The sequence below is a fragment of the Podarcis erhardii genome, assembly GCF_964252035.2.
Source record: "Podarcis erhardii genome assembly, chromosome: 13".
NCBI classification, from domain to species: domain Eukaryota; kingdom Metazoa; phylum Chordata; class Lepidosauria; order Squamata; family Lacertidae; genus Podarcis; species Podarcis erhardii.
The window spans coordinates 29,831,405-29,852,274 of record NC_138502.1 but is presented as its reverse complement, the minus strand read 5'-3'; the positions used below and the strand labels follow the sequence as shown (position 1 = coordinate 29,852,274).

The following is a 20,870-nucleotide window of genomic DNA, read 5'->3' as shown; positions in this document are numbered from 1 at the left end:
GGGTTTGGATTTAAGAGCAAGTTTCTAGACCCTATGGCAACAGGGAAGGGTGGGCAAGTTCTCCTGAAAGAATCTGAAAGGGTTCTTCACTCAAACACAGGCAGGAGGGCTTAGGGAACTGGATGTGCTTGCCTGTTGGTGATAATCTCACTCCCTTATCTCTGTTCCCCACAGAAAGGGCTCCAGTGCTTCCTGGTTGTGGTAGCATTGCTGTGTGTGCCGTGGATGCTGGTTGCCAAACCTCTGGTCCTTCGCCAGCAGTACTTGCGAAGAAAGCACTTGGTGGGTGAATCTGTTTTTCCCTCTTTCCTTTGTTTTTTTTTTTTGTTCTTATTTGTTCAGATACTAGAGGTTTAGTCTGGATTTCTGCGATGGAGATCTGCATCCAGATGAAGCTCTGTTAGCACTTCAGTCCTAAGCATACTTTCTGAGAATGAAAACGTACTGGAATCATTGCGACTTACTTTCAGGTTTAGGATTGCAGTTTAAATCCTGCTTGCAGGCAGAGGCACAGCTGTAATTTAGCAAACAGGCAGCATCTCTCATGACCACTGGTCGCTTTCTGGATCCATCCGAAATCCTGGTTCATATGCATGCATTTGCCACCCATGGCCGGGATCCACAGAGTTGCTTTAAGTGTGCCCCAACCCACTGGGATTTTTTTTAAAAAAACTTTCTTTTGACCAGCCGGCCCCTATTTCACAAAAGAGGCTTTTGAATCTCCCATTTGGTTTCAGAAGAGATTTGCCCATGTAGAGTGAGACGTTGCTGCTCAAGCAGCCACTTGGGAGTGCGGAACTGGTGTGGTTCTGCTGGAGGAAAATAGCCTTCCATCAGCAGAGACATTCAGAATGGTTTAGTCTTAAAACCCATCGTGCAGCTGGTGACGTTAAGCTTTTAAGGACACCAACCTGCTGCTGTGATTCTCCAGAGACGTGGCGGCTGTGGTGTTCTTGTGGCAAGCTGTTAAAGATGCAACAGCCCTTCAAATTGCAGCTCGGTTAAAGACGCTCCCTCTTCCTTCTCTGACCATCTCATCTCCCCATGACCCCTCCATTCGTCTCCCTTCTTTTCTCTTTGTTTTTCTCCTCCTTTTCCCCTTTTCTTTCCTTCCATTCGCTATCAGGAAGGGCAGCCCGTGGAACCCCCTGTCAGCCCAGCCCAGAGTCCGCAGGCAGTAGAGGCAGCGGCGGCTGCAACAGTGAGTGGATTAAAAGATGCCAAAAGGATGCACATGGCGAGAACGGGAGGTGCCCAGGGGCCTTGGAAAGTATCTGCCCCGAGGAGGAGGAACGGCACAGCGGCCCTTTCCTCGGAAAGATACGTTCCAAGAAATCTCATCCTTTCCAAACCCTACACCCACGTGCTCAGGGGACACAACGCCACCGTATAATGTGGTTGGATTTCAAACTTTGGGGTGTATGCCAAGGGTCTCCTGCAGTTGTGCTTGGCAGAGGACACTAGGCAGTGCTCAGGGGTGTGCTGCCCTCATTTCCTTGGAGTGCTGTCCAGGTTTGTTAGGGCCAGCCGCCGTTCTTCACAAACTGAGTTGTATGTGCGCATGTCTTGGGATGCGCCCAACTCTCCTCTGTGGATGCACATTGCATGGGAAATTGGCAAGGATGGACAACGCTGCCTTATGGGCAGCTTCTTTGTCATTATAAATGTTAATTGTGGAACTCCTGCTAAGTATCTAAGGAACTTCAGAGTTCCTGGGGCACACAGTTTGAAAACCACGGTTGCCCTAGTGTGTGTATGTGGGGGGAAGCCCCCTCTTTCCAGATGCCAAGGCCCTTGGCTTTTGCATAGCTGCCACTTCTGTGGCTTTCCTCCCCTCCCTTTCCTCACAGTCCTCCCCAGGATTTTTGTCTCTCGAGTACGTTTTTAATTTGCATCTCATGTTTTCAGAGTGCCATAATTGGTGGTGTCTCTCAGCAATGCCATTCCTTCTGAGTTCACGTCTCTGGCCTTCACCAGTTTCTTGCTGCCTGCTAGCTAATGGTCGCTTTGGGAATCCTTGTTGCAGTGCACTGAGTTGCCGGCTGCCCACTTCAGTGCTGTTCTTAATTGCGCCCACAACTCTCTGTGCCGTTGTGATAGTTGTAGGCTACCTACCGACGATTGCTGGAGAGCAAAACAGCTGTTTGCATTTCGGTATGCTGTTGCACTCCAGAAAGTCTTCTGCAGTCAGTTGAATGGCATGCCAGGTTTTTGGAACAAAGCACATGATTAGTGCTGTGAAATTGGAGTGTGGTATTTAGCAGTTAACCCGGCAAAAAAGTTGTGTGTTCTACAGTCTTGATGCAAGAACATGGAATTTGCTGCTCATGAAAAATCTGGTAACTTCAGAATTTCTTGCTTTCATGTGGGAAATGGTTTTAACCCTCAAGGCTACAAAGGCGGGTTGAAGAACATAGGACCAGAAAGCCCATTAGCCCAGCATTCTTTCCAGATGCCTCTTGGAGCTGGCATGCTTGAACCTGAAGCTGATAACCTTCTCAACATCTGGTATTCAGAGGTATACTGCCTCTGAGTATGGGCGTCCCATTTGACTTTCAAGTAACTATCTGTGCAGTTGGAAGCCAATGGGATGGGAATATTGCTAGGGCAAGGGTTTGTAGTGGTCAGGTGCTCTGCAGCCTGCAGATTCCACAGTATGTCCTGTTAGAAACAATATGGGTTTCCTTTTTGCCAATTTTTTAATAGAATATATCAAATCTACTTCTTAAAGCAAAGGGTGTACACACAGACAGATCTATGTTCTTTTTTTTAAAAAAAAATACTGATTAATCTACATTACAAAGAATCCCTTATGGACTTATCAAAATAAGTTGCCTCTAAGAACAATCTAGTTATTAATGTATTCCTTCCTAGCATCTGATGACAGCTGCAGACATTGGAGAGTCTCAAATGGCTGAATGTATGCCCCCAAAAGGAGTGACTTGGCCTGGCCAGGCCTCCCCATGTAAGGACAGGTCTGGTCCTCCCTGCTTGTGTTGTCAAAGAGCCAGACAGTGTCAGCCATACCCAGCAGCAGAGTTCAGGAGGCTTTGCGTCCATTTCTTCACTTGCTAACAGATTATTTATTTCATAGGCCACTGATTGCATCTTTCTCTAGGGAATATTGTGAGAGTTCTTGCTGATGTTGCAAACATACATACAGCCTTTTTTTTTTTAAAAAAAAAAAGCATTAGAGATTCTTGATTCCTGGCTCTCCTTCTCTCACTTCTCCTCTCTCCCCACCCCTCCAGCCCCTAACCCTTAGTTTCCCATTTTGAGAGGTCAAGTGTCTGGTAAGCTCTCTACTTTAGACAAATGTTGTTGCGCCAGTTTTTGCTGCCTTTGGATTCGTAGCAGAACAAGCTTAGGCTGTTCCGAAGAAGGAGGAGCCCTGGAAAACAGACCAAAGCATGCTTTAGTAGAAAAAACACTTTAACAAATTGCTCAGTTCTTGATGCTCAAAAGTGCTGGGAAATGAGGCATGTGCTTATGTTCAGGCGATGCAGTGTTTTGTGCTAGACTCGGGGTGGAAAATCTAAATGGCAGTCTCTCAATCCCAAAACATTGTGATGCCTGAAGTGCTCTCATGCAAGTCTTGTTTAACTCAATGGGGCAGGCACATGAGAACTTCTCAGTGGGTTGTGCCCCATGGGTCAGATCTGTCTCCTGTGCCGCTACTGTTATTGGTACCCATAATATGTTGCCTGAGGCAAGTATCTCTCTCTCTCTCTCTCTCTCTTTCTCTCTATCTCTCTTTCTCTCTCTCTCTCATATGGTAGGGCCAGTTCTGCTAATGGCCCTGCATGCCAATTCCATACTAAAACATGAACCGATTGTGTGTGTCCTCTTGTTTTCTCCTCTGTTGTCTGCTTTAGGGGACACTCAATTTTGGTGGGATCCGTGTGGGCAATGGCCCAACTGAAGAAGATGCAGAGATAATACAGCACGACCAGCTCTCAACCCATTCGGAGGAGGGGGAGGAGGTAAGACCTCCCATTCTTTCTTTGTACAACAAACTTTCATTTGGGAGATGTTACACGAAGGGGTGGACCTTTTATGACTCTCCTTACATATATTACCAGATCAGACCAGGCCTGTATCCATTTACCCTCTCTTGCAGCAGACATTTACTCAAACTAGCCAAAGCAGACTGATTGGAAACTGTGTTGCCCCAGTAACTGTTTTTCTTAAAACTAGGGAAGCTCAATTTGACACTTGGGAATACTTCCTGTAGTGTCTTTGTTCTGGCACTTGGAAAAGCTTGTGGGCAGCCCCATTCAAAAGGTGGTTGTAATAAGCTGAGGCTGTGTCTTAAGTTCTCAATAGTTTGTGGTGGACGGGGGACCCTTTCAAGGCGGGTAGTAAAGACTTCAGGTCAGATTTGAGGGTCTGTTACAATCTCCTCGCTTCCCCATGGGAAACCTCTGAATGGGCTGCATCACTGCTGCCCTTGTTTCAAAGAGAATTGAACAGGGGATCTTCCATTCAGTTTGCTTGTCTGCATGGGAGAAGGTCTTCCGATTTTTCCAGGCAGACCACTATGTCTCAGGGTGGTGGGAGGTGCATCTTAGCTGTGCAGGCTCTTGTTATCCACTGTTTGAAGAGGGCATCCTTGTACGCTACCTTTGTGTACAAGGCAATCTTACTGAGATGGCTTAGACCCCTGAAACATTAATAAAAACTCAAGCATACAGGATCTCTGGTTATAGTTGGCGATGTGGCAGTTCAAAATGTAAGCCAGTTGAGCAGTGTAATGGGTCTTGTCCTGTCCTGAGGGCTGCTGTCCTAACAGAGGTTTTAGCCTTCATATAAAATGAGCATTCTCAGGGTTCCTTGCTGGAAAGCAGTTTTAAGTTCTGAGAATAGGCATTGCCATTGGTGCAAATGTATGAACCTGCCATATCTTGAATCAGACTGTTCCACCTAGCCTTAGTGCTGTCTACTTTTGATTGACAGTGTCTCTCCAGAGTGTTAGGAATTCTTTCCTAGCTCTACTTCCTGAGATCCTTTGGAGAATCCCTTAGAGCAGTGTTTCCCAACCTTTGGTCTCCAGCTGTTTTTGGACTACAACTCCCATCATCCCTAGCTAGCAAGACCAGTGGTCAGGGATGATGAGAATTGTAGTCCAAAAACAGCTGGAGGGCCAAGTTTGGGAAACACTGCCTTAGAGATGCCAGGGATTAAATGCAGGTCCTTAATGCATGCAGAGTATGTGCTCTTAACTTTGAGCTTTGACACACACGCCCCTACAATGCACAATGTACACTACAAGCTTTCAGAGTTTTTCACAACTGGTACACAAGAAGCACTGTAAAACTAAACTAATATCCCTCAAATTGTGATGATAGGGCTGAAACTGAGAGCTGATGGTTTGGCAAATCAGTCTTGGCCTTCTCTCCCTTGGGGAGAAGTCACAGTTGTTACCAATGCAAAATGAAGTGGAATGCAGCAAGAGCAATGATAGAGCACAGTTGCATTTTAGGATATTGCACTGAAAGAGGATATGCTCTTGTGTTATCAAATGATGCATGACCAAACCAAATATTCCCTTGTGTTTTCAAGCCTGCCGTGGAGGAGGTGGTAAGCCTGTAGCCAGTTTCTCTGTCTGTCTTTATCCAGATCATTGCTCCCATCACTGTAAACCATTTTGTAGAATTAGGCATATTTGCATCTGTGACTTGAAATTCTTTCTTCATCTTTTCATAGCATCTCATTTTGTGATGCCTCCTTCTTGTAATCAGAGGTCAATAATACCCATTTCCATAGAAAACAGCTTCATATTCATTTAAAAACAAAAGACATGTTTGTTTGAACAGCTGCATGTGCTTAATGGGGACCCACTGCCTTACCTTTGTGGTGTGGGTTGCATATTCGTCACTGTTATGTGCACAACCTGTGCACCTCAATAATTTGTAGAACAGAATCCCAAAAGTAGCAGAAGCCTTTGGAATGGGACGTGGACATGTTTGTACCTTTATTTTAAAAAGCCAACTTCCTCCATCCCCTGAACTCCAGCGTGCCCCTTAATTGCCAAATTTCCAATATCCCTGGGGCCTGCTCTCCCGGGTCTTTTTGCTTATTCCCATGGCCGTTTCCTGAAAATTCTGGCAAGACTTTACAACAGGATCACTCATTGGACAGTTCATGCAACATCTCACTGAGAGAGCTGACTACAGACACGCTGAGGTTATTTTTTTTACAGTTGCTGGGAGGGAAAACCCACCCCACCTGGCATTGACCTATGGTTGAGCTAAGCTGAACCATGGTTAGCACAAACACTTGAGCATGCAGGTTCCAGAAGAGGAGATCACAGTCACTTTGCTTCTGCTCCCATCCTCTTGTTACTGCAGGTTTGGCCTGAGTGTCATCAGAGCCTGGACTTGTGGTTCGTGCCACTCTAGACAAGCCACAAGCTATCATCAAGGTTTCTTGGTTTTACAGCTTGTGGTTTTTCTAGAGAAGACAAACCACGAGCCTGGGTTCACATGACACACTGAGCCAAACTGTGGCTTAGCTCACAGCAGTGCAGAGAAGGTGCAAAATGACGTTCTCCCCAAGTTGGTTTATTGTTCTGTGCAAATTGAGCCAATCAGTTGATAAACATTCAGATTAGGAGTGACGGATGCCAGTCTTCAGGTGGGGTGCACTAGCCACCTACTCAAAGTCAACAGGTCTGGACACAATCCACCAGTAAAAGGGGGAGTTAGTGGATTGGGATTCCACAGCATATTTGCTCCTTGCTTTGACTTCTTTATGAATGACCTGTCACTTCATCTAGCTTTTGTGGAGAGCCACCTCCCTAGCAGCCAACGATAGCAAAAGTTAAAAATAGACATTTTATCTTTGTGCCTCTGCCAAGAGAAAATGCAGCAACCTCCACATCACAGTCAGTTGATAAGAGGCTCTGATCATGGATATCAATGCAGTGATGGTAAATGCTGGATGGGCCCAGAAGGTTCTGCATAGGAAAAGAGCAACGCTTGAATTGCCCCCATTGCCTTTGTACAATAACCATGGAAATGCTGAGCAGTGCAGTCCTGAGGGGTCTGTTGCCAGGCTGCAAAAGTACGGAAATTAACTTAGTAAGCAGTGCATCGAAAGAACTGGAATATTGCTTATAATTTTAATGTTGGTTTATCCATCTTCTGCTGCTGCAGCCATCCTTTCAATCACCTGCCGGCTCTTACAGCATTGTGCTTTGTTGCTTGTCCTTCAAATACATGTTGGAGATTGGCAGGGCACAGTGTCCTGCAGTTCTGATGGAGTGCAGAATGAGGCTTTGGGCACAGAATTCAGCCGCCTGAAAAAGTCAGCTTTCACTTGCACTCCTCTTCTCCCCCCGCCTCCTAACACATTCCTAGCCCTCTTCACTGTGATGGTATGCCTGAACGTTTATGGGCAAATGCCTACTGAAATGTCAGAAGCTGAGGTGGGGGTGGAATGTAGCTGAACAAACTGCCCTGCTTATTGCAGGTGGGGATTCATTGCCTGCTACCATTTCTTGTTGTCCTGCCCTGCCTGCCCCCCTCCCCCCCCCCCGCAGCATGACTAGCAAAAAAACCCAGGATCAGTTATATAATTATAGTGGGGACGGGGGTGGGAACCCATCAGACTCGATTATGCCAAAAGGAGGCCAAGCAAATTTTGATCATTTTGATGTAGAGCATGTGCATCCCTGGAGTCTAGTAATTTCATAGCTTGCTTGGCACACTCTCATCAGGGCAGCTTTTGCTAAGAATTTTTGTTTCTTGGTTCCAAAGCTTGAGGCCTAAATGTTAACAAGTAGCTTGCCTTCCTCAGTCTGAAATGTTTGCTGTGCTGGATACTGGAGGGGAATGAGAGAGCGCTCAGTTCACCTTTATCTTGGAACAGTTTTGGAACTTGGCAGCTTTAGCTGGGTGTAGGCCATTTGATTGCTAGAAGACTCCAGAGATTCTGAGATGTGGCAGACAAAAATACTAAGATGGGATTTTTCACAACTTTGATTTTGCAACACTTAATCTCTCTCTGGTCACTTCTCTTCCTCCTAGTTGTTATTCAAACCTTTGCCACAGTGACTTAAGCAGCATTTCCTAAGAGGATTTGGGGACGGTGGGGGATGGCAGGGTGGCAAGCAAGAGGGGACAGCAGGCTTAACCAAATCTCAGCAGAGGCAAGCAAGGTCCTGTCTGGCACCCAGTTTTGTAATGGAAATGTGAGCCTCGCCTGATTGTATGCCGACATTAGTTGTTCCTAATTAAGTCCATTTCCCTTGCAGTCTGTCACTTCTGGATTCCAAGGCCACTTGAGTGCCTTTTAATGCCAGGCAAATAAGGATTCTGCCATAGATACATGGATAGAGTGACTCCTACTGTCTGTGCCTGATCCAGCTACCAAATCTTAGCTTTCAGTTTACCACCAAGAAGGGCAGGGCTGAGGAACATTCAAGTTGAGTCTTAGATCTGAACAAGCCATTGAACACTTGTACATTTTAATGGCGATGAGTGTCCTGCAGTTTTGAGTTGTGTTGAGCAAGTGATCCTCCCAAGTCTTGGTGAACAGAGAGGGAAATAGTCTGGCCAGTGTTCTAGCTGTGAGCTTTGAGTGCCCTTGGAATAGAGTTAGTTGCTGTTGCTGCTACTGCTGCTGTTCCTGCTTTCTAGCTGTCTAGTCGTTGCTGCACACTCTGCCCACCGCTCAGACCTGGCTTTATTACTTCCTCTTGCAGTTTGACTTTGGGGACACTGCTGTTCACCAGGCCATCCATACCATCGAATACTGCCTGGGCTGCATCTCCAACACAGCATCATACCTTCGCCTCTGGGCGCTTAGCCTGGCGCATGCACGTGAGTAGCTTCACCATGGCTGGCTCTTTTGAGTCCAGGGATGAGGAAGGGGAAATCTGAGCTGTGAGAATAGGGGGAAGGTGTCACAAGCCCTTTTTCCTGTGGTAGTAGCCAATGACTTTTGTGTACTCTCATTCCAGGTCGTGTCATGTAGAGAGGGCTAGAAGACTATGTAGCAGTCTCCTCTCTGCCCAGTATCTTTTTTTGCCCACCCAAAATTCTTATTGAAATCTTCTGAATTCTCTGAAGGGGAGCATTGGGTAGCTTGTGAGAATGAGTTCGAAATGTCCACAGAGTGCAGAATTTGGACCCTAAGCAGGAGGAGGCTTTGCTTTTTCTTAAAAGGAAAATTGGTCTGGGGTGTGATTTAGGAGCACAGCTCACTTTGGGAACCCATCCAGCTTCCGAAATCTCACTTTTATTAGAGCAGTGGGCACTGCCCTCCAAAGAGGAGCAGCTAGAGTGAAGGCAGGCATGCAATCCCCTCTCCTCCAGAGCTGTGGCCCTTGCTGATCGGTACCGGATCATTGTTCCTGTCTTTCTCATCACAGAACTTTCTGAGGTCCTCTGGTCCATGGTGATGCGTGTGGGGCTCAGCGCAAAGAGCTTGGCTGGTGGGTTCGGCATGTTCTTCGTGTTTGCTGCCTTTGCCACCCTGACAGTGGCCATTTTGCTGATCATGGAGGGCCTCTCTGCTTTCCTGCATGCCCTCCGCTTGCACTGGTAAGTGTCATCTGGTACAGCTCTGCACTGCAAACAAACAAAAGCACAGTGGGTACAAAGTTTGCATCATGTTTGATCTCTGTCATCTCTACGTAAAGTATCTCAAGAAGCATGGCTGGGAAGTGCTCCTGCCTGAACCCTGGGAGAGCTGCTGGCAGTCAGAGTAGACATTGCTGGACAAATGAACTCAGGTTTAGGTTGGAGAGAGGACAGCTTTATTTGTTCAGGTCTAGTCAAGCTAATATCCATGTTTCTCAGATGCATGGTTATTTGTTCTGATTGTGCTTTTTCCTTGGCAAGCATCAGATTACTTTCTGGGGGCTTTTCTAAGTTCAAAGGGGGTGTGTCCCTGCTGCATTTTAACTACTTGCAGGATAGACCTGCAAGTCCTCAAATGCGCAATATCTAGTGCATATAGAATGAATGAATGAATTTTATTATTTCGGTCACAGACCAGTTCCAGCCCACATACAATATCAAGGAAGTCATAAAACACGATAGGGATACATTTGAATTTGCAATTAGGTATAACAGGGACAATACAGATATAGCAACAGTTTAAAAATATATAAATTAAAACTTAGTCACTAACATATAACCTAAAATTATCATTTAAAACCTTAATCATTATGATAGCGCAGCTTGTTCCCTAGGTTTTATGGCAATCACACAAGTGCATATAGACTGGATTGAGGCTGGGGTTAGCTGTGCTGCCAACATCATCAACTTAAAGAGTGGTCAATGTGCACTGCGAAGCATGAATGAGTGAGAGAGTTCTTTACCTGCAGATAGGTTCAATTGGGGGTTGAAACTGGCTGGTCTCAAACCAAATCTGAAGGAGTCCCTTTTTGGTCAACTAACAAGCAAGGCCCTTGCATAAACCTAGCCAGCACTTTGGATCCCAGGAGCTGCCCATACAAAACTGCTGTAGTTTGCAAAAAGGATGGCATGCAAAGTCTTCCATGCTGTTTCCTGAGATCATAGGTGTCAGAGCTGCCTCTAGGTCCCAGCTCACAGAGGACCAACGCCAGGCTGATGTTATGTACAAAAGTCTTTATTGAAGTTTAATTTCCATTTCAAAGCCGGAGCGTGCAGCCCTACGTCTAAACTCTAGATCGGCGAAGTCCCGTCTGAGTCTCCGCCCCTTCCACACCAGTTTAAGATCCTAGCCCTGCTCCACCTCCTGCGCTGCTCTCTTCTCCTCTGGGTCCTCCTGCCCTCTGGGGCATTGCCCTTTCTGGACTCTTCCGACGCTGAGTCGCTTAGCTCCTCCCCCTGCCTCCGGCGTGCTTTAGGACCCGGTTCCCAATCCTCACTCTTTGCTGTCCCGCGCTCCTGTACATTTGAACTTGCTTCTCGCGCCAACCCAGTGACCTTTCTCCTAACCGTTACACTACTTCTATCACTGCTTCCCTCTTCCGTGACACTGGCCGGATCTGACCTCCCTTCCGTTGTCCGACTCTCCGAGGGAGGTGTGGTAGGCTCTGCCTCGTCTCCTCTCCCTGGTGGGGAAAGCACTGGCCCCGATGCCTGGGACTCTTCCCCCCCACTCTGCTCTGGTGGGGAAGCTGGTCCTGATTTCCAACTACTGCTCTGGGAGTCCCTGCTGCCCCCTTGCTCCTGGGGCGTTCCCCTTGGGACCCCCCTGCCCCTGGCCACTGGCGCTCCCCTCTGTGAATCTTCCGATTCGCTGGAGAGGCTCATGGAATCCCTCGGACCACTGTCCCCTCCTACGCTCCCTTCGGATTCCTCCCCCTCGCTCTCCATCTCCCATCTTCCCTGTGCCTCAGCGCCTGAGCCCCTGACAATAGGCATAGCACTACTGGATCAGAACTAAGATCCATTTGCAGGTACATTCAAACAGCTAGAATAGTTTTAAGGACAGTACAGTAGACAAAACTGAAGACGGCCGTTCATCTTGTTTTGTTCTTTAAGCCCAAGGCAGATATTTTTACATCCAGCTGGAAAAGCTTGTCAGAACAAAAATGTCTTCAATTGTTTCTGGAAAGAACAACTAATGGGTGCCTGGTATATCTCAAGATTATAAAAAGAATATTCACTATCTATACACCATGATTTCATAAACCACCCTGTCCCTTTTTCTAAACTAAAAATTCCCAATTCTTGCAGAAAGTGCTTCAGCCTCTAGAATCATTTTGCTGTAGAAGCAGAATAGTGTGAACTTAAATGAATGGACACATAAAGTAAGTTTGTATGCCGTTGATGAATAATTATGATGACCATGTTGTGTCAACACTTCCATGTGCAGTAGCAGTTTTCTTACATTTTAGAGCTGTAGGCTGCCTCCAGAATCCAGCTTGATTTTTCCTAACCCAGCTTTAACTCCTGCTCTCGGTAGGCCTGGCTTGTGACGTTTGTTTTCATGACCCTACTTCCAAGTTTCAGTGGCTGGTTTGATTGGGCTCCATTCCTTGTCAGGAAAGCCCATCTTAGCAGAACAATAGCAGCTGCACCCCAAGCAATCATGACATCAGCCGTTATCTTGATCTTGTGCTAGGGGCCAGGGATTGCTGTCCTGGCCCAGTCTTTTCTTCTCTGTGCCAAGTTCAAAACAAATAAGCTTCCAGCAGGGGCCAGCTGTGTCTGGAGATAGGAGCGGTTGAGTCATTCTGCTGTAGGGCAGGAGTTGCTGTCAATATCTAGGTGTGTACAGGAATCCCCACTGCTGATTTAAGTGACTCTTAACTGAAAACTTTGAGGAGAAAGCCAGAGAGACAACTTTGGAGTTCTTTCAAGGTGCTGTTTTCTATCAGTACAGAGCAAGTGGCTGGAGTGTGTGTTGGGGTGGGGGTGGGGGTGGGGGGTGGGGGAGAGGTTCCCTGTTGCATCAGTTGATCATAATTTGGATAGCCGGTGATGAGCTGCAGCCAAACCATTCTCAGCAAGGTTTTCGCAAAGGGTGAAAAATTGCACTTAGGTTATTTAGAGGTGCAAAATAATGAACCTTCTGCTCCTCAAATATAAATACCTTTCCAGATTGCAAAATCCACTTCCATTGGGGGTAACGACTCCATTAGAAAATTACTATGAGCTGTTTTTGATCTGTTGTGCATGTGCGTTTTTTTTTTAAAGGCAGATGGCAAAGTTCTTTAAGGGGGGGAATAAATTAGGGAGTTTGACTCCTGAGGTGACTAAATTCAGTGCTAATATGTGGAACTTGCAGCTCATACATCTCTTCCCTTTAGCAGTGGAATCTGCAAGGTGGTGACACACACATATGGAAGGTAGAGTGGAGGGAGGAGACTTTGCAGATTTTGTTGGCCTCAGCAAATGGTCTTTAGACTGAGTCAGACCATTGGTTCATCCAGCCCAGTTCTTCCACTGGCACCAACCCTCCCAAGCTCCCATGTCGAGCTCTGTTAACCTGGAACCCATCTGATTTGGTGATGCCAAGGATTGCATCTGCATGCAAATGATTTGCTTTACCGCAGAGCCTTGTTGCATCCTCTTAGAATTCAAAAGCTGAGGGTGTGTCACTTTTTGCTGGAGAGGAAGAACAGTGAATCTTCTTTCCTGCTGGAAAAAATGCTTTCCATCTCTCCTTCCTCAGCCCGGCCACTCCCGGCTGGGATGGGTTTATCTCGTAACTTTTCAGGCAGCAGTACATTCCAAGCAGATGGTTGCCTTGGCTGAAAAACAAATAGTTTTGCAAAGCGGGGGCTTCCTTATCTCCGCGGCTGTGTGGGAAGCAAGTGTGTATTTCGCTGCCAGTGCCATTGGCTGATCACGCTCTACCCCCTTAGCTGCACAAAGGGCCCTTTTGACATTTAGTTTGCAGCCAAAGGCATGTTGGGGTTCATTGTCTTGCCACCTGAGACCTTAGGAGGGCTGAGATGGAGGGCAGGATGGAGATGTGCTCCGGGGATTGATGCACAGCTGGAATGGGAGTTTCCCTACACCTTGGGCGTAAAATTAATGGAATGGAAAAGAGAGCGATGGCAATGCAGTCCTCTTCTCTCTGCTTTTCTGTGTCTTAATAACTGGCATGCAGTAGAACCCTTCAGCCTTAGGGAACTGAGTTCCAAAAAAGATAACTGAGGCCAGGAAAGCAGAATGAAAGTTATCCAGTTGGCCGGCGCTGCACGATGCACAGGAGGCGAGACTTGTTCCAGTTGGAGAGGGCGAGATCTTTGGCTAAAAGCAAGGAACCACCTTAGCTCCAGATGGCTGGGCCAGGAGGTTGGGGGGCGGGGGAAGGAGGCTCAGGTAATTAGGTGCCAATGGGGAGCTACACATTCCATGGCTGGAAGGAGTGGAACATTCCGTTGAGGGAGGGTGTTCTGTGGAACTGTGTGTGTCTCCGTGTGTATACACTTAATTTGATACAGGCCTTAGTAGAATCTGAGCTGAACTCGGAAAGGGAGAGGGATTGTGTTCCTCTGCTCCTGCAGTCTTCAAAGAAGGGAGGGGACCTCCAAGTATGTGTGCTCTTGTCTAGCAGTAGGATACTATCACCAGCTCCAATCTTGAAATCATGCAAGGCCTTCTGGGGTTGCAATCTTTTGACTCGGTGCTACCCATCTCCTCCTCTTGCCCGGGAGGGTGGGAAAGGGGGACTTTTTTGTTCCTGACCACCTGCAGTTTCTCCGTCCACCATCTAATCCTGCAAATGGGAGCCCCTTCCAACCGCTTTCCACGCCTCTACTTGGGGCATGTGGAAGGTAATGTTTCCAGACACAGTGTTCCCTGGACCCAACGGCTGGCAATTCATAAAGTTCCTGGGCTGAATTGCTGCGTGCCCATTGGAGAACAGTGAAACTGAGACCGAGGAGCTACCCCACCCCACCCCTTTGGATGTGAACCACAAATTTCTTGCCTGCCTCTTGATCATGCAATGCCTGTTGCCAGAGACATGAGTCTTGAAACTCGCTAACTTCTTTTTAAAAAGGCTTGAAATATGGCCGCCCCTCCCTCCCACTAGCCCCGTGTCCCTGCCAATTAGTGAAACAAGTGGAGAGGAGCAGAGCGCGCAGCTGTTTCCAGTCTGTAAGTGCAGCTGGCACACCCTGGATATGCTGGGAATGCTTGGCGGTCTGGCAGCGCAACTGGTATTCTCAGTCAGGGGGGAGCTGTTCGCCGTCCAAGTGACGTGAGCATGCTGGCGGGAGCAAAGAGAGCGGAGGTGGTGGTGGTGGGCTGTTGCAATCCTCTGCCCTTTCGCTCTGCAATGGTTTTCCCTTCTTAGCTTATCAGAGGCTGCATTTTGCTTGCGTCTGGGGTATATCGCTTCAGGCTATGGGTGGGCAGCTCACGTGACTGATCTCTCCTTCTTAACATGCACAAATCTCTGCATGTAGAAAGGTGGTGTATCAGGAAGAAGAGCTCTAGCATAACCTTTGCCCTGATGCACTAGTCTTCTGTGTGCAAGGATTTTGCTCGTGTGGGTTTGGCAGGCGAATCGTGAAATTGGAGATTTTGCAAAGGGAGAGAAGGCTAGTTCATATTGGTAGCTGACAAATTCCATCTGTGCCTTTTGCCTTTTGGGGGAATGTGTTGCATTTGCTTGCAAAGGTGTATGAGAGTTTGCTTGATCCATTATACCTTCTCACTGCCCCTGAGTTAAATGAAGTTTCTCTGTGTTCTCTGGTGTATTTGGGTTTGCAAGATGGATGTTAGTCTTTAAAAAGAATCCTGCACTTGAAACATTCCACCCTAGAGGAGCAGCGGCAGCAAATCAACTCGTACTCCGTTTTTCTCTGTATCTGGCAGATGAAGGGGATGGAAAATGTTTCTCACCACAGAGCCAAGAGAAGAGCACAGGGTTTGTTTTCTTAATGAATCATGGGGTTTTTCTTTCCATGTTTGGTGCCTGTTTATGATTGGGCAGCCTTCCAGTACCATTCCCTTTACATTTTGAGTTCATTAGTGGAAACGGCAAAACAGCAAAAGAAACAAACCGATCCTGGAATGCAGGCCTCTGTTCCTTTCCCTGGTGTTTCCCTGTGGCACCCTGAAGTTGGTGATGGAAGAAGAGGGGCTCCAGACTGCTCTGGTTCAAAAGAAAGATGTCTCGTTTGCCGTGGCTTAGATGGGCATTTAGAATAGTTTTTGGAGTGCAGCTGAGGTGAGCTACACAGATCTGAAACGAACTGTGACCTTGCTTTTTGTATGGTATTCCAGTACTGAATCTTTAGCTTTTTTGCCAAAATGGAAGATTTTCGTTACACTTTGTGAAATGTATCGAAGCCTAATCAACTTGAATCGTTCCCTTCCCTTTTCTTTTTGAGGGGAACATCATAGGTTAGGGAAAACATGATAACAGTGACCCTGACTTGGCTGGGTGAACCTAAGACTTTGGATTGATGTCCAGGTAAGGGCCTTCCACGAAATCACTACTGGGAGAATGTGGCATACTTGCAAAGTTCCCTGGCATAGATACAACCCCGAAGGCCTTGCAAGAACTGGGAGGGGGGAATCCGGGTACCTATGCCATGTTGTGCTACACCCCTGTGGTTTATTTGAAAAAGGCCTTGGGAGACCTCAAACCCCTCTCGTCCATGATGCGTTAGGATCAGTGACTATATTTCAGCCTAGCCTGCCTCACAGTGAATGGCGAGGATAAAATATGATAACCTCCATGTATTGCCCTGAACAATTTGGAGGAAGGTGGAATACAAATACGGTATACACCACATGAAGCGCTCTCTCTCGCTCTCTCTGTATGTGTGTTAGAATCTTGGCTGGTTCTGAGGTGGATGTCTAACTGGTCACCCCTGGGAATTTCAAGAAAATCATCATCTGTGGGAGGATGCAGAATGCTCTTTGGAATTCTGAACCATCAAATCATCCTGACCTCAGAGATGAGGAATAGGATTATGCATCGCTGACAGTCCAGAATTCTAAAGAGCCTGTCCTTGCAGGGGTTGTCACTCACGGTTCTTCTGGGGTATATCCATGGAAGCTGCTTCGGTGCCTGGTTTCCTGTTGTGATGCTAAACCCAGATGCAGAGGAGAGAGTCTAAAGTAGTGCTGTGTTGGGCATTCAGTCCAGGTGTGCCCCTTGCCCTGAGCCTCCTAGACACATGGTTTAGCAGAGATAGACATAACCACAATGATTGTGTTTTTCCTCCATTGTCAGAGGTAGTGTGCCCCCTAAATGCCCACTTCTTGGACTCACGAATGGATAGAGTGCTGTTGCGCTCAGGTCCTGCTTTGGGGTTCCACATGGGAATGGGGTTAACCACTGTGAGAACAGGGGGCTGGACTAGATAGGCCTTTAGCCGGATCCACTTTAAGGACACATCCCACCCACCCAGAAGTGCTTGAGAGAGGTGTGGAGCAGGGCCAGTGAGAGTCCAGAGGGATGGATAGAGGGGCCTGTATTCAGCCACCAGACCTGAGGTTCCCCATTCCTACTTTTGGGCATAGAGTGCTGTTATCGCTTGCATGCCTGACTCCTTGCACTGATACCCACTCACATTTGCTGCAATTTGAACCTTCTGCAAAGGCAACCGGGAGGGGGGCTGTGGGTTTAAACTTGGACAGGGAATTGGGATATCTGAAACGGTACATTGCAGTAGTAAAACATGAATGCCATAGAAAGGATAAGGTCACTGCCACTTTTGAATCTCGAAATTCTTTGACATGCCTCCTGAGCTGATGGTTGTTTGCTTCTTGTGTTCCTTTTTTTGTTTCTCACTAGGGTGGAATTTCAGAACAAGTTCTACATGGGCGCCGGGTTCAAGTTCCTCCCTTTCTCATTTGACAACATCCGTGATGGGAGATTTGATGAATGATCCTTTTGAGGCCAGTTGGATGGATGTGTGGCAGTAAACCTTGGCTCCCTCCTGCATGTGTTTGTGTTTACCTGTGTGTGATAAATCTGAAGTTGTATAGCTCTCCGGTTGTGTAGTCGAGCTGCTAGTGAGACAATATCATGCTTTTCTCATGAGAACCCCACTCAAAGGAGAAAGGGAATAATAGGAAAAACCTAAGAATCATAAGAAAATATTGTTCCTGTAATCAACTTGGCAGGTCCTGGGGTGTGGCAGTGTCCTTCAAGTTGCACAGACAGAGACTACCGTGGAGGAGCACATCCTAACCACCTGCAGCCTGTTAATAACAAGCATGTTAGCTGCTCAGTTTGGTACCAGAAAGTGAAGTGCAGTTCAAGAACACACAGGACTAGAAACTTGTATAAACTTCTTCTGGCAAATTGTCTTGCCAGAGGGGCCATTATTCCTCAGTCCAACCACACACACTTATCTCTCCTGACCTCTAGAGCAGCACACTGGACTACTAGCAACAAGTCCTAGATTTGCCCTGTGCAAAAGTTGAATTCCAGCTTTATTCCTATCCAGTGATTTGCTGGGGGCAGATTTTCCTCTTTTACTGGCACTTTTTCTCCCATACCCTCAGTTAAATTGCCACCATAAAATTGCTTAACACATGACAGGCAAGAGAGCTCCCACCCCACCTGCGCCTGCCACACGTCCTAGCTTGAAGCTTGACCTCTGAGCAGAGCATTGGCTGCTATTCCCTCCCCCTCTCATTGCTCTTGCTCTACTGCTTGTAAGCTACATTTTGTCCCCTCTTCTCTGCCTCGCCCCTCTGTGTGGGCGTAATCCTCTAGGAAACTCTGACCGAAAGCAAAGGATTCTTTGGGAAAGGTGACCCCCCACATGGCATTACAACTGGATGTTTTTGGAACTGTCCTTTCCTGGACAAGAGCAGGCTGGCGAGGGAGGGAGTTTGCTTGCCTGCCCCATTGCAGAGCCGACTTGTGCCTGGCTCTGCAGGATTAGTTAATAAGGAATCTTTGACTCACCCTGCCTGCAACTCTGAATGGCTTGTTTTGTTCCAAGGAAACTGAGGGACTTTCACCTCCAGGAAGCTCCTATGTAACCCTGACATTACTAGATGGAAAGAAGAAGCAGGGTGGGGAAACCTGCACACCCCGATTACTACTGAGCATTTGTAGAAGCCATCCACAGCAGCCCTTGTGTATTTTAGGGTGGGCTTCCCTAGGAAAATAAGAATCTCCCAAGGGCGGGCAGCATCTGCCTTCCCTTTGCCATAGGAAAGAGGCTCTGCTTTCTGTGCCTCTGTATGCTGAGTATTTATATGATTCGTGTGTATTTGTGTGACTTAAGCATGCACTGTTCTAGAATTGTCTCGGTATGAGGCCACCTGTGTCGCGCACTAAAGGCAAGAGCACTGGAACTGGTGTGGCAACTTTATGGGCAGGTGCTAATCCCTTATTTGCTCTTGAGTAGAGACTCCGAAGTATCAGGTGCTGCCATGTGTATGTGTGAAATAGAGAGCAACCGGTCATTGTGTTTACTGTTACTGTTTTGGACAAGTGAAGTATTCCCTCCCCCCGCTGGTCCTCATCAGTCAATCACTGTGTCTATTAAACTAGTTCATCTCATCTCCTGTGTGTCCTGGTCTTCTTCTTCTGGAGTGGGGAGGATTAAAGGAAGGTGGTTGGCTGGGCTGTGTCAACTAATAAATATTGCACCCAACGCAGTCTAATAACTGAATTCTGGGGTTGGTATGAATGGTGCAGATGGGATTGCCTCTCATAATTTGCAGGGTGTATTCCACATTTCTGCCATTTTGCATGCTTCCGGTTGTGTTGCCGATGGGAGAGGCAAAGTCCTGCCTACAGCCAGCGACTGCGTGGGCAAGGTTTTTCAGCCTCCCCTTTGGCTTGTGGAACTCCCAACAAATATTTGCAGCTACAAGAGCTGAAAACTTCCTTTAGAAAAAAGAAGAAGTGGAGGGGAACACCCTCTAATTTCCAAGGAATCCCAGAATCCACACAGTTGGGCTTGCTGTCTCCTGTGGGTGGTCTTTCAGGTAGGCCTAAGACCACAGAAAAGGCTCTACATCCTGTTTTATATCAGAGAAACTCCAGAGCTTGCTGCCTTCTCCGTGATGGCAGGTGGAAGATATGCCCTTGCCCTCCCATTGGCATAACTGGGTTTAGGGTAATTCCTCAACAGCACAAGCTTCCTTGGAGAAGTGAAGGAAGCAAGTTGTTATTTGTCTCACAGCTGCTGCAAAACATGTGCTGATACTTGAAATGTCCATTACCTTTTACATTGCAGCCAGCGCTATAAACCACCCTTGACAGCTGTGTTGTGTCAGCTTCTTGTGGGGAAGTTTTCCCCTCTGTGTTTGCAGTGCATGGCTATAGTTGCTCCAGAATGGCTCACTTCTTCCCTAAAATTGCACACAGCCTGCAAAGGGTCATATGTTTAGTGTCTTTACAGCACAATCCTAACCATGCTCACTCAGAATTCAGGGCAGGGAACTTCCTGCTGTCAATGGATCCATCCTTATTATGAGAAGAAACATTAAGTGGGCTGGGAGAGGAGTGGAGCAGCGTGTGCTATCCTTTTTTCTCTGCAAAAGTTCTGCAGTGCTTCACAAATGCCTTCTGGATCTGTTACACAGTGCCTGGGGAGAAGAGCCACATGGGATATGAGAGGAGCGGGTTGATTGTGTCGGCACAAACCTATGTTCCTTCCAGCAAACAAAACTCCCTTGTGCATTGAAAACTAACACATCTGGGATAGGTTTTTGCCTAGCCTCTTCCAAGCATGCCAAACGTGCACATGATTCTTATTTTTCAGTGCAAAGGATGTTGCCGTTCAGTCACAATGGTTCATACTGTTTGTAATAGCTGCAAATGAGCTGCAGCAAACCTCAGGTTTGCATGCTCCTCCTTCGCTTATGTGACTTCTGCCACCATTAAATTTGCATGTTCTTTTAAGGTACCAGGGGACTCTTTGGCCTCTGTGAAAAACCATGCACACCGATGGTCCTAAATAAATAAAAGATGAGCAAGATGCTTTGCGGATAAGATCTCAAGTTACACATGTGCATGCTGGGATTTAAAGAGTGATTGAGAGACACTCCCTTGGGGTGAGGGGAGGTGGAGAAAGGGCATTGGTTGGAAGTCATAGAATGCAAATCCCTTCCAAGGCTGGTGATGAACCAGCTTTGTCACTATAAGGAAAGTGAGAGATTAATGCTTGAAAATGCGCCACATCAGAACATCTCTGAATGCCTAACCACAGTGAATGTGCACTTCTGCTTTTTGCAACAGAAAGAGGAAGCAAGGTTTCTGTGAAAGTTTGAACTCTTAGCACTTTTTAGAGAAGAAAGTCACAGCTGGGGGCAGTGGGTATAAATATCTGGGTGACAGCTGGCACAATCAGAGTGTAGGAGAGAAGGGATATGAGACATGATGGTTGAGTGCTCTGGCATTTTTGGTGAGAGCTGGAAAAGACTGAGCCAGGCTTTTCTTGGTTTCCCTTTCCTCCCTAGTGGGTTCCACACACTGTCATCCCA

The 20,870-nt window shown here is 47.1% G+C and overlaps 1 protein-coding gene across 9 annotated transcripts in view; it reads left to right on the top strand.

The window, feature by feature from the left end:
- The window catches only part of ATP6V0A1 (ATPase H+ transporting V0 subunit a1), a 43,027-nt gene extending 24,088 nt beyond the window's left edge, over positions 1-18,939 (top strand). For 4 of the 9 annotated variants that reach the window (XM_081837739.1, XM_081837743.1, XM_081837740.1 and 1 more), the window contains exons 17-23: positions 175-282; positions 1,127-1,201; positions 3,876-3,983; positions 5,563-5,580; positions 8,708-8,825; positions 9,377-9,548; positions 17,212-18,939. In XM_081837739.1, coding sequence (XP_081693865.1) covers positions 175-282; positions 1,127-1,201; positions 3,876-3,983; positions 5,563-5,580; positions 8,708-8,825; positions 9,377-9,548; positions 17,212-17,305 — 693 coding nt within the window. In that variant the 3' untranslated portion in view covers positions 17,306-18,939. The remainder of the gene's footprint in view (positions 1-174; positions 283-1,126; positions 1,202-3,875; positions 3,984-5,562; positions 5,581-8,707; positions 8,826-9,376; positions 9,549-17,211) is intronic. The other 5 variants (XM_081837746.1, XM_081837744.1, XM_081837747.1 and 2 more) reach the window with 3 other exon arrangements.
- Positions 18,940-20,870: the final 1,931 nt, after the last annotated feature.